Here is a 27536-nt window from a genome sequence, read left to right on the forward strand (position 1 = left end):
TTTAGACTTTAGTCACTATGACTTTATGTGTAGTCAACAGTACCTTCATGCATTAATTGATATGCATCAAGTTTGCTGGATTTCAGTTTATTATCCGTTGTAGTTGATTTATTTAATTTTTTCACTTGAATGTAACTAACACTATAACATACACAATATGGGGTTACTTTAAACTGATGTATCATCCCCTCATATGGTTGATTTTGTTGTTGTATTTCTTGTATTTTGTCTTTGCTGTATTAAAATGACTAACACACAATGGTCACAACACTTTTGTGAGTACACATAAACATTTCAGTGGTTGTTTTCAGTAGTTATTCATCCATCAAAGGTGCAACGGTTGATCGAATACACAAATAAACTGATGGTTGCCCTCTAGTGGCCATTTTAAGCAACTACAACTACACATAAGTTGACGAATATAATGATTATTTTCATAATTACTATTATTAGAGCTATCAATACTGACATTAATAGTCACAGTTATGCTGTTTCCTATATGACTTTATAACACACAATGAATAAACAAACAATACGAATACCATGTTATACAATTCAATACAGATATCCTGCAGTTTTATTCCCCACATTTACATACATGTGGGTGGACAGAATATTAGAGACACCTCCATGGCTGGATTAACTTGTTGGTGGCTGTAAGGTACAAATGAGCTGCTGAGCCCCTACTGACACTGTGTTCCTCCATTGTCTGTACATTGTACAGGTTGTGTGTCATTTAGTTTGAGGTTAATTAATTAAAACCCAATTTATTTTGGAATACGCACCATCTCAATACAATATAACATAGATTAAAAAAAAATAACATTCTTAAAACTAACATAGGACCACTCAGGGCCTCAGGATTCAATTAGGTAATAATTCAGGACCTCCCCTACGGCTGTTATCATTTCAGTTAGTGTTGGAGAAAATGACCTCAAACCAAATGGCACCTGTTGCTTTGGGATCTTATTAACATAAGTAATTATTTACACTCTGATGCTTCTATACTCACAATAATAATTATTAAATTGTAGTAATCATGTCTTCCCATTTTACTTATTTACTCATTTCCTTATCTGGTCGTTTTAATTAACAACATCTCATTTATTTAAATGTCACACTAGAGGTGTTGTGATTTGTTTACTTCAGTCTGTGATATTAGTTTTCTTCTGTTTAGCTTCTTGTGTTCAGTTAGTCTAACACATATCCGTACCTCTTTAATATGCAATTAAAAACCATAACTATTAATGTTGTTACATTTTCAGTATTAAGTTCGATTTAATTCACCTGCACATTTCCTCAATATTTTTCTCATCCATTTTCAGCCCCCTTTTCTTATATATCCTCAGTGTTTATTTAATCTTCTTTACAATAAGTTAACAACGGCCTCATTCCAAAGGAGCAGGTTGTGTGAAGGTCCAAAATCATTTAACATTACTACTGTATATTTATAGTGCCACTGTTACTCAACAGCGCCCTCTGCTGCCTAAACCCTATACTGCCGTCCACAAAGGCATTGCACATGCTCAGTTCGACATTACCGCTCAACATGCCCTGTTAGTCATTCACTTCACTTTCAAGGGTATTGATAGCTAATAACTCGAAATATCTCACGAAGCATTTCAAGCACGAGGCGATCAACTGCAAATTTTATGAAATAACTTTGACAGAAGTTAATTTTATAATTCTACATTCTACACGTTGCTGCCTCGTGAATTAGTATTGAGCTGGCTGTCTTTCGATGTTAAACGCCTTAAAAACAATCTCATGCTAAAGTTGACCTCGCTCCTCAGCCTACTGGCTAATTAAACCCATCCAGCTCAGACGATCTGCACCTAAACGTGTTGCAAAGTGCGGTACACATCAGTGTCCAGGCTAGTAAATAGGGGTGTGTTTGCCCTGCTACAACATTGGTTAGCTGCTGTCAATGTCCAGTCACGTGGTATCACACGGACGGCCATGTTTCCGAAACACAAACAACAAGAAGAGCAGCGACTGGGAGCCAGCAGACACATACTGATACGCAGCTGCGACCGTTGGAGGAGAGGGAAAAATAATAAATAAAATACAGAGCGCGACTTTCTGAAAGTACGATTCTGTCGAATGAATACGTTTACAGTGTTTAAAGAGACCAATGCATACGATATATTGGCTGTAGACACGCCGTGCAGACAACCAGTCTGGTAGCTATAAACAGTGAAGGTAAGCCATGGTTCCTCTTTGCAGCTTGTCTTTTAGCTAGCTGGCTAACGTGAGCTAACAGGCTAACCTCGGCTCTTGCTGCTCGGGCGGTTTGGATTTATCTGTCCTGAGAAGGTTATTTGCATTAAGTGCTTTGACGGATAAAGCTCTGTTGTTTCTGGCATTGTGTGTGTTTTGTTTACATGGCGTTAGCCCTAGCTTAACGCCGACAACCGAGTGGAGGTGGTCGTCCGCACATTGGCGGAGCAGGCCGGGAGTCTGATCTCAACTCTCCGCCCCCTCCGCCATCATATCTGGTGTCATTTGAACCTACGAGCGAAGGCCTTTACGATCAACGCGTACCTTGTGCTAGCTTCAGTAGCAAGCTAGCTAACACATATCTGTTATGCAACAGAAATATGATATTGTGAGGCGAGTTCTGTTGTAACGATTAGTTTAGTTGATTTTTTCCACAAATCGATCTGCCGTAATTCGCTTAAAATACGAACAATTCATGCGCCAATGTTGCTCGAAACCACTGACGGTAGCTAATGTTAACTCGAGCTAGTTTGTCTATACGTTAGCCATCTTTACGACCAAACAATTTAGCATTGTTTCAGTTTGCTAAAGTTTCAAACTGGTCTACATTGAATGCCAGTTTTAGCATAGCTTTATAGTCGGCATCCCCGCCGCTCGGAATCGTTAGCCCGCCACGTTTTCAAGTGCAACATATTCGCAAATATTGAGATGCATAAGAGATTTAATATCCTGTAAGCAACGTTATTCCTCCGTGACCTTGCTTCAGTTTTCTCAGTGCAAAGTTAGTACTAGGTGCTAAAGATGGCAGTATTTTGCAACTTAAAGAGGCGAAAGCGGGGTAAAGATGTTTAAGTTTGGAGTTAGATGTAATTCATTGTTGAGTTCTGTTGAATTGTGTTCTTCCATTGAGAATTTCTGCTAGCTTTAGGTATTGACTGACTCACTGTAATTTACATGAATTTGAATGGCATAAATTATAATAATGTCTTCTTATTTTGCTGCCTTTTAAACTGATAAATATGTGCAAAGTGCATGTGTTTAAAGTCATAATGCTCACTAAATTACAGTAGTATCAAATAATATCCAGATGTTTGTGACATACTCATCAGTACCCTAAAGGAGTTAATCAAACAGTTGTGGCAACCTGAGGTCTGATGGAAATGGTACAATCCCTTTTTTTAACAAGGGCCTCTTTCTTAGTTTACCACCAAGACGATTTTATATTGTCACTTAAATTTAACATATAGGTTGACATGCCTACACACACAAACTCACTCACTCACATGGCCAACTTCATCATTATACCCACACATCCAATTTTCTAGTTGCCTTAAACATAAATATTGCTGTATTAATAGTTGTATTTTGAATGTCCTTGGAGCCTCTTAGAATGTAAACTGTTAAAGTATCCAACTGCAATCATATACTGAATTTCCTGTAATTGTATAGTGTTGATCAATAGCGGTGAGGCATAAGTGGCAGAAGTTCTAACACTAACAATAAACAGTACAAAATACTTCTTAATTCACAACAATTTTCAAAAACATCTTTTGTCGTCAACTTATATTGGATTTAAAAATCCTTATAGTGAACATACACAATGCTGTTCTAACATAATGCTGATGAGGGCCACTCTTGTATCAAAAACTTGTTTTTCCACTTCTTACAAAGGACTTTCCAGCAAAGTAAACAGGGATGTGTGGTCAGTGCCAACAGAAGTATAAAATTGAGTATTGCCGTTTTTATGTCCCAATAACCGTTGAATCGCTTCATAAGAGCCCTGCGATATGGGCAAATAGTGTTTCATTATATTCTGGCATTTTGACAGTGTTGCCTTTTGACGCTATTTTTAAGCATGCACCACCGTGTCCCACGTGAGTCATTCAGAATTATACATTTGTTGGTCCGATCAGGGTTATTTTGAGTAACCATTTATCAAACACAGGAGTTGAATGCCTGTTCTTTTAAACAGATTTTCAAGCTTGTTCCTACCACAAACGTCAAACATCATGACATATTTCTACATACATAGAAAGCTGAATCAAATGAAAAATGGTACTGAGCTGGCATGGAAGTGCTTGGGGCTTGTACAGTGCAGCTGCAGGGCCGTGGAACTGACTTGTAATCCTTTAAAAATAGAAACATCTGGACAAAGTTAATGAGTTATCGATATTTACACTTCTTAAAATAAAATAAAGTACTATTATGTGTTCAATTTAAATTCAAATCATGCAGTTTAACCTAGTGCCAGCGTGGTACTTACGATTCCCAAAAGAAGTCTTTTGCTTCCTATATTTTAAAAAATACTGGATATAACAGTTTTAGGCAGACCTTAAGAGGCTTTGACTGTGTGCTATCGGAGTCCTGCTAATTTATATACAGTGGTGGTTTATATACCTTCATAAAAACATAAGTGAACAATTTTCTATCGTCTGACATTCTATATCACCATGGTACCCAACCCTAAGCAATGGGTCATTTTATCATCTGACAAAGTGATAGTAAGTGGGTAAACCTGATAAAAACCTGTTGGTATTTATCAACACAATTGATGGTCCCCTGAAACGTCTAATCATTGATCCAAGGTTCAAATTCGTGTGAACACATGCTTAGTTTGCTAGTTTTATAGTTCAGTTATGGTTTAGACTATCTTCTGTTGAAATGATGTCAGATTGTTGTTTACCAAGTCCCACTAACGTCTTGCTGATAGTCTTCATTTAAAAAAAAAAAATGAAATACAGAAGCACACCAGAACTCTGAACAAGAGTAAAGCTAATGCTAGATGGTGCTTGGGAAACATAATAACTGTCATTGCATATGTGGCATATCGCCCACCCGCACAGTGTTAAATCACATCTTTAGTTAGTTGATATAGTCTTGGCTCGGTGGTTGGAGAGCAGTGCTGTCTGTGTGCAAATTAAATGTGGAATCAAAGAACCTTCATGTTGGTAAAAAGTAGGGAAATAAGGTCTAGATTTAAAATAACCAAAGTTACCATCATATATTTCAGTATAATTAATAAATAGTGGTGACAGCCAGCCTGGTTACTTTCATTCTGCCAACCCCAGTTGTACGTCTGTCACTGTTAACTAGGCATGCACCAATATATCGGCCAAACATCAGTATCGGCCGATATTCGCCTTGTTGATTGACGTCGGCCTATCGGCAGGTAAGCTGGCGTCCACTAATCTCAGTGGCGGATGTTTATCAGTTGTGTCTCATCGGTTTTGAGCTGACTAAACATTGTTGGTCATTTCTGACTTAGATATTGGATAAATAATCACCTCCGTTTTCCAGCACTGGCACAAATTGCACACAAATACCAATGTGCTCCATGCACATGAAATGGACTGAGCTGCAACAAGGCAGGGTTGCTTATCTTTTTAGATTTGTTTTTTCCCAGCACGAAAGGTTGAATAAATAACAAAAAAGCATAAACTATAGTTTATTTTGTTATTTTTTTACATTGATATCAATGCAGAATTTCCCAATCGGTGCACACCTACTATTAACTTCAATTTAAGTGACGTGGCGTACTCCTGTAGCATGAAGATAACAGGAAAGAAGTTGTTGAAAATGTTTAAATGCAAGGATGCTAGGCTATATTTTTTCATTTCATAGAGACATACTGACTATGGGCATTTGTTCAAATTTAGCAGCCTGGATATTGGTTTAGTTGGCATGACATTTTCAGGAACTATCCCCAACCAGCCGCATGGTTTTTAGAAGCAGCTGGTTCACAACATCACTGAAATAGACTCCCTTGATTTCTGGGTGGAAAATCTCTCTCAGCAACACTGGGCCATGATTGAGCACTAGACTACAAATTTATTCGTGCAGGAATACCACCGTGTTTTTCTCTCGGCTCAGCGCGCCGTGACGGATTGATCAAATTGGGCCGGTTTCAGTGAGTCCAAGGCATGCTGTGAAAATAGTGTGTCATGGCTACACAATGGAAAATCAAATTACACTTCTTTTCCTATCACAATATAGGTGGACTGCCAAGCTGTGAAAAAGCATCTTGCTGGCAGCTAATTTACTAAGTGTACACTTCTTACATTATTCTTTCCATGTTTCTTTTAAGCGTTGAATTTGACCCCCCTCTCTCAAACTCTGCTTTATTTCCAGTGGTGCAAAGGGAGGAGGACAGGAAATAAAGGAGTTACCTGGAGGGTCTCCGTCAATCCACATTTCAGTTGGAGCGAGAGAAAAAGGCACAGAGGGAGAGAGAGAAGGAGAAGAGGAGTGCGAGTCGCGTCTGCTCTTGGCAGCTGTTCCAGCAGCCTGTTTCATTGTTTTGGCTGTTATTTCGTTCCTGCGTTACTTTTTTGATGAATCAGTTCATATTTTTAACTTTATGTGAGATATAACTGCTGTAAAGAAAAAAAAAAAAAAAAGAAAACCTTATTACTAGCAAGAGTGTTTTATTTTGTTCCACTGTTAATTTCCAAGGTTCTTTTTGTTTCTTTTTTATGTTTAACAACCTTTTTCGGCTGTGAGTAGCAGGAGCTTCCATTCTCCAAACTATCGTCAAATCCCCTTCCTTATCTAGTTAGGACCTGATAACCTGGTATTCCTCAAGCACCTGAAACTGGCAGCTATTCTCTTTGTGTCTGTGTGTTTGGGGAGCTCTGTGACCACAGCTTAAGCACCACTCAGCCTTCTAGTCACCTAAGCCTAACTAAAGCAAGCCAGCTCTAGCCTGGTCCAGCCCAGTCCAGCCTGCTCCGATCATCTGGACAGGGTAAGGCAGTTGGGGGCACATTTCTTCTTTTGCTCATATTTTCATATGTGCAAAGTGTTTTTCTTTCTGTGGGAATAAAACTATAAGTGTTCTTTCCCCCCTCAGATACTCAGTTCTGTGTGGACGTGAAGAATATGACTGCTGAGACTCTTAACTTCGGCCCAGAATGGTAACTGGTTTCTTTGCATTATTAAATATACACAGAACATAATGAATGTGATTGTTCTCGTGATGGTTAGATACATTTTTGGCAACAGTGTGATTCTTTTTTGACTAAGTGAAATGTGTTTTATGATTTGACTCAGCACAAGGTCTATTTTACTAGCGTGTTCTTTAGTTTTTGACCTTCGGACAATTTTTAGGTCTTTCCTTCCACGTTGTTTTTAAACAAAATCTTCAACGTGCACTAGAAACTAGGAATCATCCATCCATGGAAACTGCTCTAGAGAGAGAGAGAGAAAGATTATAGCTGAAACAATTAGTCAATTAATCAATACAACATTCAACAGCGGATTCCTTTGCAACTATTTCGATGGCCGATGAATTGTTTAGACTAATTTGTGAAGCAAAAATGCCAATTGTTCGCGGGGTCAAGCTTTTCTCATTTTATCTTGAAATTTGAAATGTGAGGATTTGCTAAACTACTTCACATTGTTTGGGTTTTGGACTGTTGGTCAGACAAAACAATCTGTTTGAAGATGGCACCTTGTTGGTTGCATATTTTGCTCTGGAGTAAGAGACCCACCAGCATCAGTGTCTAGTTGTAAATCACTGTAACTATCCACATGGGTTCAGTGGGTTTGTATATGCAGTTTATGCTTTCAGTTGGGGTTTTCAAAGAGCTTTTTGTCCTATAATCACTAACCGTGGCAAACTGTAGGTATTGTCACAGCGTTGTCCTGTCCATCTCTGTCTGTCTCTCTGCTGTTTCTCGTCCTCCTCAGTGTATGTTTGTGTAACGATTAATGGGGGGGGCGTAGTCTCCAGTTTGGTAGCACTCCATCTCTAACGGCCTGTGACTGCTATGTGCATTCTTGGTGCAGTGCCAGCCTCAGAATATTTTTCTCTTTTTTTTTTACACATCTGCAGCTGCTTTCCTCTCAGTGGCCCTTCCATCCCACTTTTATCCTCGTACCCTTTTTAATACAGCCATGTAACAGCCAGTTCATGTGCTCACCACATACGACCGTCTGGCTAACATGTTTACAAGTCTTTTAAAGCCTGTTAGCATCACAAATTTATTTAGGCCATTTGAGGTTTTGTTGGCCGTAGAGTCGGCAAGTATGCTGATAGTCATTGTGGTAGAAGTTAAAACCTTCTTCCTCACATTTAGATTTATATAACAAATTTTAGGCCAGCCTTTGCTCTTTGAATGTACAGATTTAAATGTGTGGAAGATCTTTTAGCTTATATGCTTTGTCCTGTTAGAGGGAAACTACATTTTGCGAAAGTAAATGCAAGTGAAGTGGATAAAAAAAATATTTCTTACCCCACCCACTGGCATGTTTCCTGAGCTCTCCCCTTGTTATGCATATTAGTTGCTGCTCCACTTATTTTTACCCTCGTTGATATACCACATGCTACCAACTGGCCTTTTCATGATGCTTTCCTTTACCTCGTACACCCCACACCCACCTCTACACCTCTCAGAGTTGCATATGGTTTTGATGTGGGGCTGTGAGTCAATGACACACTTTGTAGAGGCATGTGAATGGAGCCTTTGTTAAACAGCAGGCTTTGGAATCTGGCCTGCTAGTAATAGCTTTTTAAAATGAAATCTTGAGATTGGAAAGCTAATATATCATCTGTGTTGAGCCAAGTGTATTCAGGGGGACCTGCGTAGGAGGATGGTTGATTTGTTACAGAACATTTAGTAAATTCCTTTTCCCTTCTGCAAGATGGATGCTGTAAGTTCTTTTCTCAAATTCAGATTAAAAGGAATTCTATCATGATTGCACAATCTCTCTAATGTTTGATATTCTGTGGCAACAGAGAAATCTACACAAATTTATTTCTAAGTGACTTTTCAACACCGTACGTCAGCTCCAGTCAGTAGAAAGGGTAAAACACTGCAAACATGAAGCTAGCTATAAAGGTTCAGGTCAGTGACATGAAGCACTGATACCTGACTGGTAGCTTTTGTTACTCGTTACTAGTTTATTTGATTTCTTGTGTATATAAATGTTAAAAGTTGCAAACCATTCCATGCAAGTCCTACATATCAAATCCATCACTGAAATGGACTGTTGGTGATTAATATTGATGTTAAAAATACATTATTCTGATTGTAAATAATTCCTGTGCTCTTCCTCGCCCAGGCTCCGTGCACTGTCCAGTGGGGGGAGTGTGACGTCCCCCCCTCCTTCCCCCGCCATGCCAAAGTACAAGCTGGCCGAGTACCGCTACGGCCGAGAGGAGATGTTAGCACTTTATATCAAAGACAACAAGGTTAATGGGAAAACTTTACTCTCTCAGCACTGTATGAATCACAGAATAAGAAGAACGATCTTTAATGTGTCGCATTGTTGAGGAAGTCATTGGTGCTAAAAGTGGTCTAGGACTAAACACTAGCATATATATTGCTTTTGAACCTCCATTTACTTTCCCATTCTCAAAAATGACAAGTTTAAGTTTAGTTTTGTCCTTAAGTGCCCATTATTGTTGTTTTAGGTCCCAGAGGACATGCAGGATAAGGAGTTTGCTGCTATTCTGCAAGATGAGCCCATGCAGCCACTGGCACTGGTGCCTCTCACTGAGGAGGAGCAGGTCTGTTACACGCGCTTACAAATACACTGATACCTGAAAATGTCGAACTGTTTCAGCTTGTCATGTGATATCTCAACGTGATACAACCTCAGCTCCAACGCGAGCTGTTCTGTTGGTTGACAAATGTGGCTGCAAGCTCACATTCCTCACATTCCTCCCTTTTGCTCTTTCCATTCTCTCTTCTCTCTCGGCAGAGGAACTTCTCCATGTCTGTGAACAGTGTGGCGGTGCTGAGGCTCATGGGAAAAGGTGTGGGTGGGGCCGCCCCAGCTGGAGTGGTCCGAGGACGAGGGGCCACACGAGGCGGTCGAGGTAAAAATCTAGAGGCAAAAAATAACACCCAGACACCCATTGGAATAGAAAAATCAGCAACAAATAAAGTAGAGCATTGATTCAGCCTAAGTGCACTCATGATAAATCCACAACCACTTGTGCTAAAGCTAACATGAGTCCAACAGCAACAGAAACGCTGCCCAAAAGCCCTTGGCTGAAATGACAATGGCTGTTATCCAGGGAAAGTAAGACAGTTTATTCAAGCCAGCCACTGAAGTGTTTATTTCCCCTTTTTCATCCACCATCTTGATGCAGCACACTTCCTCTTGGCCTGTCTAAATAGCCCTCCTTTTGTCCAGCCACACCTGTCTAAAACCACTGGGGCTTATGAACTCACCTTGTGCACACACAGCCCTCTGCGCTTATGAACGGCCAATGTAAACACAAGCCGTCCGGTTCAGGACAGCCAAGGAAACAACTTAGAAGAAAGATGCTGTGTAGCTTTCATCATTTGTGTGCTTGTGCTGGTGTGTGTGTGGTATAGCTTGAAAGGGCTTATTAAAGGCTAAGCTAATTGAATGGTGGCACAAGACATTTTGTTATGTTATTAAGTGTTTGTTACTTTCTTAAAACCATGAGGATTATATTAAATATGGCCCCCCCCCCTGTGGGGGGGGGGGGGGGGGGGGGGGGGGTGTGTGTGTGTGTGTGTGTGTGTGTGTGTGTGTGTGTGTGTGTGTGTGTGTAATCAGGGCGAGGTCGCGGTGAAGGTGGATTCTACCAAAGAAGTATTGAAGATGCGGAGGTGGGTTTCGGCCGCAGCGTCCGAGAGATACATCGCAGCCAGAGCTGGGATGACCGGTAAGAAAAACCCCACTCACACTATCTGGAGGTCAAAATAAATCATGGCCCCGAGTTCTTCATGGCATAGTAAAGGTGAATGACTTTACTGCTGAGAGAAGCTATCATCCAGTATAATAAATTCAATACGCTGAAGTGTTTTTGTAGATTTTTGCTCTTGTGGGATGATTTATCTCACTTTTGCAGGCATCTTCTCTAACCTGCCTAGACTGAAGTATCTTGCTGTTTTTCTTCATGGGCCTGGTTAAAACATGTGAATTGGTATCTGTGGTGGTGAGATACAAGTTGTGGTTGGCCATATTCCTCGTGGAGAAAAGCTAGTAAAATGTTTTGGATTTGTTTTCCTCTGTTTATCACTTAACTGATAAGAATTTCTTTCAATTTCCCCTCCTTTCCTCAGGGGTGAGCGTCGTTTTGAGAAGCCTCTGCGGCGGGAGGTGGGGCGTCCTGGCTTTGAAGAGGTTGCAGGTCCCGTGGGTCCAGGGAGGAAGGAGTTCACAAGGGCTGACAGCGATAACTGGCGCACTCTCCGGGAGGAGCAGGACGAAGATGAGGGGGAGCCAGGCAGCAGCTGGAGACTTACTGCACCCCGCAGGGATGGTATGATACAAACATTCATGTATTTGTTGCAGTGCTGCCTCAAATTCTTGTTAGTGTTGAAAATGTTAAGACACACAGGAGAAAAGGCAAATGCCTAATTATTTATTTTCCTTTTGCATGACGATGAGCTGTCCGCACTCACACTATATTTATTCACCAGTCTGAAGGGAATGCTCCTGTTAGCTTAGATGCAGTATTGTAACTTGTTGTTTCTTTATTCTTTAATCTTGGATACCCATTAGCTGCTACTGAGGTAACGGCTACTCTTCCTGGTTTCAGGGGTTTAACACTCAATATGCTGCTAGTGCAAAGACTCACAAGTGTGGATTCACCTGAAATGTAGCTTAACTGGAAGTCAAGTTTTCCAATTTACTTCTTGACTATTTGCTAAGCAAAGCCTAAACATTGCATCGACATAGCTTTTTACTTCCTGACTTAAGTATCTGATATATGAATATTATTATTATAATATTATTTTTTTTTTGTTATTCCCGAACAGTTTGCCCTTACTATTACGTTAAAAGGGCTAGACATTGAAATGTAGCATTCGCACAGTATACAGCTGCAGGTGACTGAAGTTGTTCAATACAAAGTGGCCATGTGACCTACATTTGAATCAGTCAAACCACATAAGAACATAGATCTTTTTGCTTAAGCTTACATTAGATCTGGAACACATCTGCAAATACATGATCCCTGTAAAGTGGCCAGTTTGGTTCTTTATGTAATACAGGCGGATGTGACCATTCAAATAAGTGTAATGTATATCTGTATCAGTTGGAGTATGCTATGTAACAGCATACATGGTGAAAGCTGATAATATTTTAGATGTTAAAATGGCCTGAGTAGAAGAGTTTGATTTTATATTACTCCATGCTTCATGCCATTAAACCTCAGTTGAGACAATGTGTGCAGCAGCTCTGTAACAGTAGATATAGTGACATCTAGTGGCAGTACAGTGATTCCTACAAGACACAGTAGCTGGGTTTTGGCTGAAACAGAGCTGCACAGTTTCTGAGGATTTAACAGTCAGGAGAAGGGACCACATGGCCCTTTCTTAACAACATGTTTAAACTCATCTTAAACTCTAAACTGAAGCTGGTTTATGTCAGAGCACACCCCCAGGAGGTGGTGGAGGGGAGATGAGACATCCCAAGACATAACCACATGATTGTCTGGGCAACTGCTCTAACTTTGCAATGTGTTTCTCTTATGAAATCTTGTTTCTGTACCTTTTTGTAGTAGGAACCCGCTCAGTTTCGTCAATATTTTTCATTGACTCTGCTGATCATTACTTGTGATTGTATCCTTATTTGACGCTGGTTCATTTCTTTGTCAGATGGTGCTCCTCGCTCAGCAGGCTGGCGGGAACATGTCGGCCCAGGTGAGAGTCGTCGGAGGAAGTTTGATTTCGACTTTCGGGACTCGGATGGTCATGGTGGTGGCCGCCGGCGTGCAGGCAGTGATGGACTAGAGGATGACAGGGACGGCCTGCCTGAGTGGTGTACAGATGAGGAGGACGGGGAGATGGGCACTTTTGACTCCTCTGGAGCTTTCATGCCAATGAAGGTGTGTGTAGCAGACAGTTACGGTCTTTGTACAGAAAAGGTGTTGAATAATGGGGTCATGTTGTCTTTCAACTGTATGTTTCTTTTATTGTCAGCCCTCATGTCCATAGACATTTGTTACACTCTTGATTGTCCTCTGTTTTTCCTGGTCATTCTCTGTCAGAAGGGTGGCAAGGAGACAATCCTGGAGGAGGAGTTCGAGTTTAAGGGGATAGAAGAGGAGGAAGAAGAGGAGAGCTACGCTGACGCAGAGAGGAACAGTGCTGAAGGAGACAAAGACATGGGTAAGGAAATACTTTATCTTTTCTTTATTTAAAGATTTTAGTGTTGTTTTTTTCTTTTTCAAATAATGGTATTTTGCAGTCAGAAATTAATTCTGCATTATTCAATAAAAAATATCCATAATAGCAGTATTGGCCTCTTCTATAACTGTCAAACAATGCAGTTTCACAATATGAACACCTACAGGTGTCATGGAATATATGTTATTCTATGCCAGCCTTATTGTTACGGACTTGTTCAGTTAACTTATTGATTTAAAAGCAAAATCAACTGTTAATCAAACTTGCTTTTGCATTCTTAACGTGCAAAATTGTTTACATTTTGTCCAGCAGGAATGAATTCCTGATTATTGGGACATCCTACTTAATGATTTCTTCCTTTCCTCCACTCTTACCTCACAGAGTGTAAAGATGCTGGCTCTGCTGTTGGGGATGTTGAGACAAAGCCAGCATCACCCTCCTCCTCTCCTCCAGTCCACTGTGCCCCGCCATTCCTGGACCCTCGGCCCAACAACGTTGGCCCAGTGGTGGACATCCCTCAGCTGAACAACAGCCACCCAGTGAAGGCCATCAGCACAGCCAGTGAAGGTACACCATTTCTTTTTTGAGTTTAAGTAGACTTTTGTGCTACCAACACAAAGATGGATTCAGTACTTGCAGTATTATCTATGTGTTTATTTATTAAGACGATTTTAAAAACTGAAAGGGAGAAATGGAGTCCATAAAAACATGGATTATGAATCTCAAATTGCCTGACTCTCACTAATAAACACAAGTTTGAAAATGTATTCTTAACCTTTAAATCCTCTTTGGAAGCACTGGAGCAAGCAGTATTTTTATAAACATCACTGTCCAAACATTTGGCTATTCATACTTTCTTGAATTCAGATTTGAAGTGTTGAGCGTCTTGTCCTGGCTCTGTAACGTTATAGCTTCTGGCTTCGTGCGTTCAGCCAAGCTCTTTTAGTGTCTGGACAGTGAGAGTGTGGGAGGAAATTCAGCCACGTTGATATTTTGGTTTGATACACAATATGTTTAGCCCCAGTCATTTAATATCTTGTTTACTGAACCTGCTGTTCCTGCTGTATCAGACACAGAGCCAGTAGGTGGCTCTGTGTGCTCCCCCCCCCCCCCCCCACACACACACAAAACATCATCATGCCATAAATAGAAACATTAAAAATAGGGCCCATTGTTTTACTAAAGTTTCTTGTTGTTGTTTTCTTTGTGTCAGATGTGACTCCTATAGGGGGCTCCAAGGCCCAGCTGAGCCCCAGCACCTCCTCCAGTCTGCCTCCCCCACCCCCTTCCTCTGCTGCTCCTCTCCTCCCTCCATCTGGAGGAGACACCGAGGACGATGAGGGCATGAAGCACCTGCAGCAGGTAGGAACAACAGGAGGCACATTTCAAGCAGCTGTCTCCGAAATATTACATAAATCTCTCATAACTGGAAACACATTTTAACTCAACTCTTGCTGCAACTAGTGATTATTTTGCTACAAAATATTCTAGACTCATTACGTGGACTAAACAATGAATTTGTAATCTGTGAAATGTTGTAGAATTACTTTTTATTATTTATTTAAACAAAAAATGAACTTGCCAGGTATATGGATGTGCCGTTGTAATGACAACCTGCGTTTATGTGTGTAGGAGGCAGAGAAGATGGTGGCATCACTGCAGGACACTTCTTTGGAAGAGGAGTGTTTCACCCAGGCTCTGCAGCAGCAGCAGGAGAGTAGGAACACAGCAGCTGCTCTGCCGCTGTCACATGAGGCCGCCATGAAGTGGTTCTACAAGGACCCGCAGGGAGAGATCCAGGGTACACTCGCACACTGTACCATTCACTGTTATTTGTACACATACATGAGATCATAGCACGTTAATTCATAAATGTTGCTATTGTCTAAACTTAAGTAAAGTAAACTAAGGCAGCTATGTAATCACAATGTTTGCATTGTCAACTCATCTCTTTCTCTCTCTGTCACTCTCTCTATCCTGCCCTCTACCAGGTCCTTTCACCACAGTAGAGATGTGCGAGTGGTTCCAGGCTGGTTATTTCACCATGACCCTGCTGGTGAAGCGGGGCTGTGATGAGGGCTTCCAACCCCTGGGGGACGTCATCAAGATGTGGGGCCGTGTGCCCTTCGCCCCAGGGCCCTCCCCGCCGCCCCTGCTGGTGAGACAGCCACCACCAACTCAGCGCCCGCAGCCCACCCGGGGGCCCGCCGGGACTGTGAGTCAGAGCTCAGCCAACGTAGAGGATGGGGAAGGGAGGATGCAGAGGAGAGGGAAGATTGATAGACAGGTCACGGTAAAAGACCAGCAATTAATTCAAATTCAGTTTAATGTGACGGGCTCCATTTGAAAGTTTCTGAAATTACCCCCACTTGATTTTAGGACACAAAACTGTGTGTTGTCATTTTGACTGTGTTGCAGTGGATATCTCTTTCCAACTTCCTACAGGAGGGAATTAAGATATCAATATTCAAACCATATAAAAAAAAGAATATGGTCATAAAAACCATATTATGCAGCGGCCTCCAGTAAAAGTCACTGGTTGCATGTAAGCTTCAAATTAGTGGAGCAGAACAGGGCAGGTTCCATGCCAACATTTAATGCTGTAATGTAACACTACAGATAGTGCCACATGTTCCTGATTACCTATGAACGTGGCACAGTTGATCAGTTTGTGCATGTATGACAGAATGTTAATTTTTCATCATCTTGGGGAAATGCACAATTGCTATATGGTCAATTTTTTTTAATATACTGTATCTCATCCCAGACTAGTCTGTAGAGCACAGTCTGTGGTTACAAAGAATGGACAATTCCCTGATGGCTGCATATAGAAATACAATTGTAAAAAACATACAATAAGTAATTCTTTCTTAGACATAGCCCACTATGTTTGAATAACTGTGTTTTGCTATCTTGAGTTTGAAGATGCATTGTATTGACTGGTGAATCGCTCTCCTCTTTTTAGGGAAACCTGGACCAGGAGCGCCTGAAAAAGCAACAGGAGCTGGCAGCAGCAGCTCTTTATCAGCAGCTCCAACAGCAGCAGCTATTCCAGCTCATTAACAGGTCGGTTTCACCTTACATGTCTAGTGTTCAGTAATTTGGGTTATTTGTCTTAGTTTCTATCATTTTACATGAGGAGATTTTCGACGCTAATGTCTGTGTTGGGCTTTGTGTTGTGTGTTCCAGGTGCAGTGAGCAGGGTATGATGCCTTCGATGAACAGGTCGATGTCAGTGCCAGATACAGGGTCCATGTGGGACATGCATACCTCAGCTTCACAGCCATCAGGTATGTTCTAGACCAAAACTGGTTGTGACACATATGTGTATATTTATATGTAAATGTATATGCTGTATCCAATGATGGTAAAATAACTTCATTTTATCTCCATATAGGCGGTGAAGCCAGTCTTTGGGACATAACAATGAATCCTTCTACTCAGGGTCCAACTCTCGAACAGCTTCAAAAGGTGCGTGCAGTCGTGGGATTTATAGCCATAGAAAACAAACTGTCTACATTGGCTAGGTTTTTAATGTTACATGTTTTACATGGTCGGTCACAACAGTTTCATTGTTTTCAATACCAACAGCTGAAACATTTTAACCAAAATGATTCCAAACATTTTTATTGCTAGCTAACAAACTGTTAGCAATGCTAGCAGACACAATAACTGTAATTAAAATGGATGGGGTCAAATGCAAAGCCTTTTTTTGTTGCTTATTTTAAGCTCTGTTTGTGCCTGACTCCCGATGTGTCTTTCCCTTTAGCTCCAGCAGGAGAGGCGAGACGCTGAACTCAGGGCGAAGCGTGAGGAGGAGGAACAGCGTAAGAGGAGGGAGGAGAAGAGGAGGCAACAGGAGGAGCAGAAGAGGAGGGAGGAAGAAGAGCTCTTCAGACGCAAGCAGGTGAGAAGAAGAAAGGAGATATTTTTGTTGCTTTGGGCTACAAATATTGAGAGAATTTTTTATTTTATTTTTTCAGGTTTTTCACACTGAAAATTTAAATGTCTTTTTTTTTTTTGTAACATAAATAATTAACCTAATCATGTTAGAGGCTTGGCTCATTTAAACTGAAATATTCTAGGTTGAGTTTGAATTTTTCATTTACATATGCTCAGTGTTAGAGATCACAATTAGCTATCATCATATTAAAGCGACACTTTATAAGATTTAGTATTTGTGTGATTTGGCACCCCGCGTTGCAGAATCACTGGTGTCACAACTTTTCTAACACCATACATATCAAGCAAGTCCAACAACACAGGACATAGCAAGCCAGCTAATATAACTTACTAGTCCAATAGTGAGAACTTTACTGCTGTAAAGTGTTATCCTCCTACTGCACAAGTTACATAGTGCAAGAACAGGAGTGGGGGCACAGAGTATGAATGACAGAGGCACCATTCACCCAATTACAAGTCAGTGTACCATCACAATTATGATGACGCTGTTATTTTGAGGTTGAAAAGTTCCATAATATTGAATTTGCAAGATGAATACAATAAGAATAGCTGTTCAAAGACTTGAATGCTGCCCACCAACTAATAAATGAGCATTAACGTTATTAAGTGTCTGCCTCCTGTCATATCTTCTTTTAGTGTCGTCAGCAGCAGGAACTGATCATGAAGTTACTGCAGCAGACCCCCCTGCAGCAGGGTCCCGTGTCAGGCGGCTCAAGCTGGAGCGGGGCTACCTCCTCTGGGCTCGCCAAGACAGGAAAGCCCCCTGCTCTTTCTCTGCTTGAAATGCAGCAGGAGGCAGAGAGGCTCCTGAAGCAGCAGCAGCAACAGAGAGCCCAGCAGCAGAGAGACCGCGTGAGTTTGAGTTATTTAAATGATATGTTTGTAAGGTTTCATACGGAATGTCATAGAGCGCCCACTGTAGAGAATATAAATAGAAAATCATGTCATGTTATGTTATTTGTCCTAATGATTTCTCTATCCGTTTCCAGCACTCCGGCATGTCGATGGGAAGCTCCTCCATGGGAGGGCAGTGGGTGGATGGTGTTGGCATGTGGGGTGGGGCTGGAGGTATGGAGGGTAAGGGTGGCAGTGGAGGCTCTTCAGGCAGCATGGGCATGTGGGACGAGGCTGTGAAGAACCAGGCCGGCCTGCGTGGCAACAGCAACAACAACATGGGCTTGAAGAACAGCCGCAGCAGTCCTTCACTGAGGTATTTGAGACCAGATTAAATGAACTAAAATTCATATTTTCTACACACACAGCATTGTAATATTAATTTATATTTGAATGTCTTGCAGTTGATGAACATAATTAATATGCATTGAACCCTATGTGTCCTCTGCAGTGATCAGTACATGATGCGTCGTAAGCGGACAGAGGAGGAGGATAAGCTGCTGAAGCTGTTGCAGGGCATGAAGCCTCAGGACGGCTTCACCACCTGGTGTGAACAGATGCTGCACGCTCTCAACACCTCTGCCAACAACTCCTCCTCCTCTCTGGATGGTATGTATTTAGCAATGTCAAGGGTGAAGAGAATTCACACTCAACTTAATAGTTGATTGCTATGTGTCTAAAATACAATACATTTTAGAATTGAAGTACTTAAAGGTACATTTATCTCAAAATCATTCCCCCATAATTTCATCATTGTTAATAGTTCAAACTATGTGTCTTTTATTTAGTTGCCACAATTGTGGCATACCTGAAGGAGGTGGAGTCTCCCTATGCAGTGCTGGACTTCATCCGGTCCTACCTAGGGGACACAGTGGAAGCCAAAGAGTTCGCCAAACAGTTTCTGGAGCGACGTGCCAAACAGAAAGCCAACCAACAGAGACAGCAGCAGCAGGTAGGCATGAGCTCGAAAAGTCTTCTCAGTTGAGAACAGCATATGTCGAAAACATAACCTGTTGGATACACCCCCATCAGTTCAGGATCCAAAAGTAAACAAGTAAAGCAAAACGGCCGCTTGCTGGCTCACACTCTGACTTAGACTTCATTCTCTCTGTATGGAACAAAGCTACCATGTCTTCTGATGGCTACTTTCAGAGCATAGTAACAATAGATGTGTGGTCACAGTCATCAGTCACTGTGCTTTTATTTTTTTTTTCTCCTTTATATAAACAATGCTTCCATTTTGTTTCTAACTTAATTTCTTAAAGGCTGCCAAAGATTTTATTTTGATTTTGAATAAATCATTTAGGGTGTCTACTGTTTTTCAGACTGCATTTAAGTTCAAGTGGAACTTTCATAATTAGTTTACTTCTGTCATTCATTCATTGCCTAACATGTTAGGTGTGTTAAAACTGCACCATACTCTGCATGAAAAGAAACCATGTATTTGCAGTAACAATATGTACTTAAAAATATTACATATTACAACAAAACAAGACTTGGATGTGCTGTATGACCAATACAGTTGAAGGACAAATCTGGGAAGTAGATCCTATTATTATACTATAATAACGAGGTAAAAAGAGCATACGCAATAGTGAATGTTGTTTTTATATGAAGGCCAGGCTTGTAATACACCATAATGTGTTGTGAAATACTGTAAACAGGAAAAATAGCTATGTGTGTTATTCATTGTGACCATTGTAAATTCCTCCTGTTTTCGTCTGTGTCCCAGTTATCAAAGGAAGTGGCTGGATTGAACATGAACTTCCCTCTGCAGGTAAATACAGATATCCCTCTGCACTGTACATGTAAAGACTGATGAGTTGAGTAGGGAAGGCAGTGATTGTGTATTTTTTGCTACAACAATAGCCTTTTTTTTTTTTTTTTTTTTTTTTTAACCAACCACAACATTACCTAACTTAACCAGTAAAGGGTTTTATTTGACTTTTAAGGCTCCTCTGAAATGTATTTTGTAATTGTTAACTAGTTGCTAAATATCAGACCTGGGAGAAACTTTAAATCTCTAAAGAAAAATCCACATTATCTTTTAATTCAAGGGGACACAAGGTCGTTCAAAGCAACTTGATCAATGCACACGTCAACAACACAACATCACTGTCAAGAGTGCAAGACTCAAATTTAAGTTAGCAATCGGGTATTTTGAAAACATTAAAGCAGTAGCAGCAACTGAAGCCTGTCACAAGAAAAGGATGGACTCTCCTAGATTGAAAATGATAAATTAATTTTGTCATAGTTGATTAGAAAAACACTTGGTGGGACCATTGAGAATGTCTGGACACTTGTGTGATCTTCATTTTTCTTTCCCTTTTTTAGGACTCAATGCGAGGTATGAATCCAAGCACCCTGCAGTCCATGTTTCAAGCCAACCACATGGGCAAGGCTGGTCTCTATGACAACCAGGGGGGAAAGATGAAGAAGAAACAGCCCATGATGCTGCACTCTGACCCCAGCATCTTAGGTATGTCACCAGCATTTAGTATTTGCTCCCTTTTAACTAAATGTATCTGTAAATGGTCTAATGGTATTTATAAATAGCAGTCTTTAAATAGCTGTTCTTTAATTAGCATTGTGATTACGCAAAACAATACCTGTCAACAAATACACCAGCGACACACTTCAACATCTAAGTTAAAGTTAATGCACAAAGAATGCCTTCATCGCCTGGAATCAAATGGCGCCTAACTAAACTTTCTGAAGCACAGCATTCAAGTATTGCGTCTTGATGACTTGTTTGCACCCTCTCCAGGTGGTGAGTGGGACGTGCTCGTAGGGTGGGCTTATGTGTGAAGTTTAATTATATACCCGTGAGCTGTTTGGTGCATAAACACAGGGCTGGCTCGCTCTAGAAGTAGATGTAAACAGGTGGCCAAACAAATGTGATATAGGTAAAAATGGATATTGTAATCTGATACGTCCGTATTATTCTGTTTTATATACAGCTAAAATTCAGTGTGCAAGCTACCACTTAATTTCCACTGTTCCACACCCATTTGGACCTTCCTGGCTTAGATGTGACCACTCTTTGCAATGTTGCACCTTAAATTATTAAACGGTACACAAACATAAATATATATATTTATGCTTTGTAAATTATCTTCTCATATTTACACATTTTACCTTTCCAGAACAGAGGGCTCTTATAAATTATTTCTGGCTTGTGTCCCTAGCCCACTCTGTCTAAGCCAGCCCTTATAACTCCCCCATGTCCCTTCCTCCTCTGATCGTACTCTGCTCTCTCCGTGTCTTCTCTCTGCCCTCTGTGCCCTCCCCCCCCTTCTCCCTGCAGGGTACTCATTCCACAATGCGGGCGAGTGTCTGAGCCTGAATGAGATGGAGATGGTGGAGGATTACTGATGTGACACAGCGCAGCAGCAATAGCTACCTGAGGCCTTCTGTCTTTTAATCAGACAAACCTGATGACGAATGTGCACTGCTGGGGGAACCAGGGGGGTGGGGGCAGGGGGTAGGAAGGGAGCGAACGAGGGGAGGTGCAGGGTGGAGGCGCCTGGATCTGTGCGTCCGACTCTTTCCTTCCCCTTTGGCAAGAAAAAAAAAGGGCTCCCTGCTGCACCAGTTGATCACTTGAGCAGGGGAGAGGGGGGTGAGGAGGGGTGAGGTTAAAAGGAAGATGGGTATCCTCTGGCACTCAAAAGATTAAGCACCTTATACTGAACTAATGCACTTTATTGAGATGGGATTTGAATAGTTTTTTTTTCTTTTTGTGTGTGTTGGGAATCAGTGCACATACGGTATGTGTACATACACATTATCTGTGTGCATGTGCATCGGAACTGGAAGGGGGCGTTGAAACAGTCAGTGGGGTGAATGGTCGGGCTGTTAGGTTTTCAAAGTCAGGGGGACCTTTAGTTGAATCCTTATCAGAGAGCAAATCCTTTCTCGAAAGACAAACACTGTTGATATTTCTCTTGTTTAGCATTTTTTTACGTTTATATAAAAAGTAAAGCTATTGAAAAATGGATTATAAAAAAACTTGAAGATTTGCACTTGCCTAAAAAAGAAATAACAAAAACAACAAAAAAAATCAAACAAATGGGTTAGTTATAGAAGTGAATATTTTTGTGAATGTGTATGAATGACTGAGAGTGACTGATGTGTGATGGTTGGTTTGTGTCAGTAATATACCAGTCTGCACAATGTTTTTTTCTTTTCTTTCTTTTGTTGCTTACCAAGACGTATGAAACATAAGAGGCCATTTTTGTCTTTTTTGTTCAAATGGTAATTTTGTATTCTCATGTTTAGAGAGTGTGTGTGTGTGTGTTTCCCTTCTCCAAACAGGGACTTGATCTGTATGTTTGAGAGTGTGAATGAACGAATGACTGATTGAATGAGAGAGAGAGAGAGGGCAATTGCACAACACATCCTTTCTCTCACCAGCTCTTCATCCCAAGATAGACGAAATAGAAATGCATACATTTGTAAATGTTAGCTTTGCGCTCATCACATGATGACCACCACTAGTTTATTTCCCTTAGCTTCTCCACATGGGGAGCTGTCTCTGGACCTGTGAGGACTAGCAGACAGGGCGAATCATGAGGGACATTACTGTGTGTGCATCAGAATGAGACTGTGTGTGTGTGTGCGTGTGTGTGTGTTTTCAGTGTGCATGTTCATTTACTGTTCATAGAAATGAGTTAAGACTACAGGTACTCATTTTGAATACATGTGCTTTTTTGTATGTGTATGAATGCACATTTGTGCCTAAGAACTTGGATAGGGTGCGTGGCCATTGAGACATTAACTCTTTTTTGAGAGCGAGTGTGACGTGTGTCAGTGCTCAGCACAGTGTATGTAAAGTATGTAAGTTTATATCGTCAATATTTCTAGTTCAGTCTAGGGGTGATCATTGGAAGGTTAGTCCAGTCTGTTTTCTTGGGGTGTGATCACATTGCCTTTTGTCAGCTCTCGAACTTGTGAATGAAAGGTGTCGAGTTTCTGACTCTGAAAAAAAAATACAGCATCTTAATGTGCAAGTGCACAGAACGGTGCATGAAATGTTAGCATATTGTGTTACTTATTCGTTGTTGCAATTTGATAATGACGAGTTTTCTTTTTTAATGAAAAATATATATGAATATATACATTATATACAAAGTTTAAAAAGTATTTGGACTAAGATAATGAGCACTTGGGGCTGCTATTTTTGTTGTGTGTTAATTTTTTTTTTCCTTAATTTGTTTTTCATTTTGTTTCATTATCGCCATGTGAAGTGTGTGTATTATTTCTTTCTTAAGAAAATATTGAATGTATTCCAAAAAAATGACAAGAAACCCGTGCTGATACCAGATATTATTTTTTTTTTTTTTCCTCAGAAGATTTCAAAAATGGAAACAAAATACAAAAAAGCTTCAGAGAGTTTAGCGAGGACTTTTTTATTTACACAGTGGAGAAGAAAAAAAACTCGGAATGGATACAGTTGAACACACTGCCTCTACAATCCTGGTCGTACAAGTAGTGACTAAGAATTAAAAGAAAGGACTCTTTCTATTCCATACTGGAGCTTTGGTTGTTTACAAACCACATGGATATCTGTGGGTGCAGTTTTTTGTTTTAATATTTTTTTTTTGTTTGTTTGAGGTTTTTTTTTTTTTTTGTTTGTTCCCACATAAGACGGGTGGGGTTTGCAAGTGCGCTTCTGCCATATGGACATTGAGTGGTGTTGGTTTGAGGAAGAGTTGCAGGCATCACAACAACACGGACAAGATCCTCTAACTGGACCTTTTGTGTGTGGTCGTGGATCCTGAGACTTGATCAACCGTGGAGCGGAGGCATGAAAATCCAGGATGGGCTCTGTTTTGTGGAGAACAGTGCAGGGGGCTGCGTAACCCCAGAGGGAACTGAGAGGGCGATATAAGTACACCTGGTTAGTGCACTTGTCTTCACCTCAACCCTCATAAGCACTCACACCCTGCCCCCTCACCAACTCACCTATGCACTTTTGTTCATTCAAGCTGTGAGGTACCATTTTGGGGATGGGAGCACAATTACAACAGGAGGATTGCTGCGACTCTGACAAAGTCGCTGAAAAGATATTCCCAAACTGAAATAAGAGACTCGAGAAGCACGTCTTCTCCCACCTCCTGTATATAACCATATTTTTGTATTACCTTTCAGAGTAGAAAGAAAATTTGCGAAATGGATGAAGGAAAATTCATGAGACATTGATCATATGGAGTGAATGTTCTTCAGAAAAACCAATCTTTTTGAATATAGTTTGAGATAGACTCGCTGCAAGTTTCCCTTAGTTTGCCAGTAACCCTGAAATAATCGGGGATGGAAGGGAAACCCACGTGGACAAGGACTGAGGTTTTGGACATGTGACTCCAAGACTGACTGATAGTTACTTATCAAAATGGATGTCGCAGTCGCTACAAAGAGCCCCACCAAGAGTGTTTGATCAACATGCACAGTAAAGGGGCAGACATGGGTTTGAAGAGCTGTTGGCAAGGATGCTTCCACTTCATCTCCCAACCTGATGCCTTGAGAGCTGTAGAGTGACTGCAAGAGGAAAACTCTTCTGCATGGGTGAGATATTGTAGCTTAATTTGTCTTTTTCACTGTATACTAATGACTTCATTTGATCCTTTTACTCCTGGTTAATCTCGTGGCACTTTGTTTCTTACAGGATTGATTGGACAGCAGGGTGATGATGGTCTCATGCTCTCTTTCTGTCTTCTTACAGGAGTCTGGCTGTGCTTTATTTGCTGCCCTCTGCAAGGAGGATCTAATCTACAGCCAACCCATGAACCAGTTAACCCTAAACCTGTCCTTTTTGAACTTAAACCCTAAGAAACTTTTCTGTCTTGACCTCGGACTGGGCAGGCCATTGGCATTATCAGTTTGACAGTTACCAGATGAAGTTACAGGTTTATCGACCATGAATCCCATCTGTGTTAGGTTTGGGATTTGATCGGGCGCTCTCCGACGAGGAAGAGGATAAAGAAGCACGTATCGCCCAGATGTCACCACCCACCTCGGCCTGAAACTCAGGTGGCTGCGTGGAGGTCTTCTTACCGACAGGACAGAAGACGTGCCCTCCTGCCCAGACGTCAGAGACTGAGAGCTGGGTTGGGTTTCGATGGACATGGTTGGATTACATCTAAGCCACCAGAAAGCCCTGCAGCCGTGGAACTGGATGAACTAAAAGAATTGTACAAAAACAAAAAAAGACTTTGAAACATGACAAAACACAAACACGTAGCTACATGTCACATAGATTCCAGAGTCCAAAGGAGTTGCAGACACACTACATGCACACCTACAGCAAAAGCCACATACACTCAGTTACATTGGCTCTCCTCTGGAACCACGTCTGCACACACACACACACACACAACACGGCTGCATCAATATCACATCACACAGATACAGACACACACAAGCATCAACGCTCATCACTATAAACGCTGAGCTTTGTAAATAATGTAAAAGTTTGTGTTTTTGATTTTTCTCTCATAGTGGGTTTTGCTTTATTTCTCTGTTCAACATGCCTTAAATTGTATAGTTCAGTCCTCAACGGCTAACTGAAAATGTTCTCTAAAGGATGAATTTAAGTTGGAAATCACCTTGTTGACTGTCCTCTCAAGTCCAAGAAAGAAAGGAGCGTTCATAAAGACAGCTAGCTTTCTGTTAGCTAACAACATTCTGTTCTATATGAACCTGATACATGTACCACCATGAAAATATCGGTTAGCTACAGAAAAGAGCAGCAAGTGGTCTTTGATTAATCTGATTTTGCTGGTGGTTGGCTTTTGTTGCCCTTTTGGTTTCCTTAAAATGAAGAGTGGATTTGTTCAGATTTCCTGTTTAGATAATGGCTGAAGGTGCAGGCTTAATAAAGGGCTGAAGTCTGTACTGTGTGGAGCTGAGCTGACTGGGTGGGATGCAGAGGATTGGCTTGAAGCGCAGACTTGTTGCTGTGCCATAACTGTTGTTGGATATACTGCTCTTGGCAAAACTAAACCAGTGACAGGTCCTCCTCAAATTAATAGACACAAGTTGGGGCTTTTTGTGAAATTATTTTACACTCCGGAAGCTACTAGGTACTTTTTACAGTTTTGAAATGTCAAATCAGGCTTGTATTGGAAGCTGAGTGTTAGGGCAAGCTTGCAGGATTTGTAATATTTGTGGGTTTTGACACTAAACCTTTTTGAGGTGGGTCGCAGTTTGGTCCAGATTGCCTCTGCTTTGTCTGCGCACCTGGTGGTACTGCCGACCATCTCCGATGGCACTGAATAGATAAGGAATCGGCCAGTCAGTTGTGTGTTATTTGAAAGGAAATTCCATGTGCCGAAAATTAGGAAAGTGTCTCGTTCCATGTACGTATATCTAATTGGATTTGAGAGATTAATGCTTTTAGTCAACCAGTAGTTTATTTGTATCCTTGATAACTAAACACTATGCAGTTTTTAATCCAAATAGCAACTGATACTCATTGAATCCTATCAGCTTATACTTGTAATACAAGTGTACGTTTTGTTTAGCTGAGGTTTTGGTGGATAGTTGCCTGCTGTAGCTAACTGTGTAAACTGAAGTAGCTGCAGTAAGCTCTAGTATGTCATAAGTGTTGAATTGATACTGAATTAATACTAAATGGTTAAGTTTAATGTTGTTGTAATCAGTTGCCAAAACAAAAACATCAACTTTAACCATATGAGTATACTATCAAGTCTCTTGTTTGTGAATGACTTTAAAAATACCTATGTTTGACATTTTTAAACGCTGATATTGTGTGGTATTAGTTGGTTGGTCGGTCAGTCAATCAGTCAGTCAGTCTTAAAAGAGTAAACCGACGTAGTTTGCAGTTTATTTTACTGCACTACACATGCTTTTATGATTCGATAAACTGCAAAACTGTGTTGTCAAAAAGCCCTGGAGGTTTGGTTGCAGCCTTTGAAAAGATCCTGTCATGGCCTGTTTGCTTGGCGGTATGAAGTAGTTCATCCGGTTTATGTTTTGCTCTGGTAACTGTAGTTCCAACAATATTGGCCTAAAGGATATAATGGAAGTTAAATCCCAGTCAGCTCAGCTCCTCTGCTTAATGAATCTTTGAATGTTGTTAAAATAACAGCATACATGTATGAAACTGTTTTGGAAAAGAACAACTGAAAGATGTGTAAATAGTTTGGCTTTTGTTTGTTTGAAGAACAAAATAAATACTAAATAAATAGCATTTAGCAACGTCAGACTCAATATTTCTTCTCTTGTCTATGAAGTGGATTTGTGTGTGTGTGTGAGTGTGTCCGAGTACAAAGGAGTGAACATCATATGATATAAACACACTTCTGTGCATTCGGATTAGTGATT

The 27536-nt window shown here is 40.8% G+C and overlaps 1 protein-coding gene across 4 annotated transcripts; it reads left to right on the top strand.

Moving 5' to 3' along the window:
• Positions 1–1954: 1954 nt before the first annotated feature.
• gigyf1a (GRB10 interacting GYF protein 1a) lies at positions 1955–27415 on the top strand. Of its 4 annotated transcripts, none has more exons than XM_051428711.1 (26): positions 1955–2202; positions 6349–6964; positions 7070–7133; positions 9283–9412; positions 9635–9730; positions 9925–10042; positions 10756–10864; positions 11265–11464; positions 12804–13033; positions 13196–13316; positions 13716–13901; positions 14548–14696; positions 14967–15135; positions 15326–15627; positions 16300–16400; positions 16524–16624; positions 16732–16805; positions 17104–17241; positions 17934–18149; positions 18287–18507; positions 18643–18800; positions 18980–19143; positions 19924–19968; positions 20526–20670; positions 21499–24755; positions 24856–27415. In XM_051428711.1, exons 3-25 carry the CDS (start codon positions 7099–7101, stop codon positions 21564–21566), a joined length of 3276 nt encoding a protein of 1091 aa, XP_051284671.1. In that variant the 5' UTR covers positions 1955–2202; positions 6349–6964; positions 7070–7098; the 3' UTR covers positions 21567–24755; positions 24856–27415. The 4 variants fall into 4 exon arrangements, with proteins under 4 accessions (XP_051284671.1, XP_051284670.1, XP_051284673.1 ...); XM_051428710.1 differs by having other exon boundaries at positions 24913–27415; XM_051428713.1 differs by having other exon boundaries at positions 15326–15549; positions 24913–27415.
• The last annotated feature ends 121 nt before the right edge of the window (positions 27416–27536 follow it).

Source organism: Dicentrarchus labrax, unplaced genomic scaffold (genome assembly GCF_905237075.1).
Source record: "Dicentrarchus labrax unplaced genomic scaffold, dlabrax2021, whole genome shotgun sequence".
NCBI classification, from domain to species: Eukaryota; Metazoa; Chordata; class Actinopteri; family Moronidae; genus Dicentrarchus; species Dicentrarchus labrax.

What these genes read in the sequence shown, in the direction of transcription:
- gigyf1a (XM_051428711.1), top strand. Translation starts at nt 7,099, where the DNA reads ATGACTGCTGAGACTCTTAACTTCGGCCCAGAATG. An exon ending in GAGCTTTCATGCCAATGAAG is followed by an intron (nt 13,034 to 13,195) that starts GTGTGTGTAGCA and finishes ATTCTCTGTCAG; the next exon opens with AAGGGTGGCAAGGAGACAAT. An exon ending in TGAAGGAGACAAAGACATGG is followed by an intron (nt 13,317 to 13,715) that starts GTAAGGAAATAC and finishes CTTACCTCACAG; the next exon opens with AGTGTAAAGATGCTGGCTCT.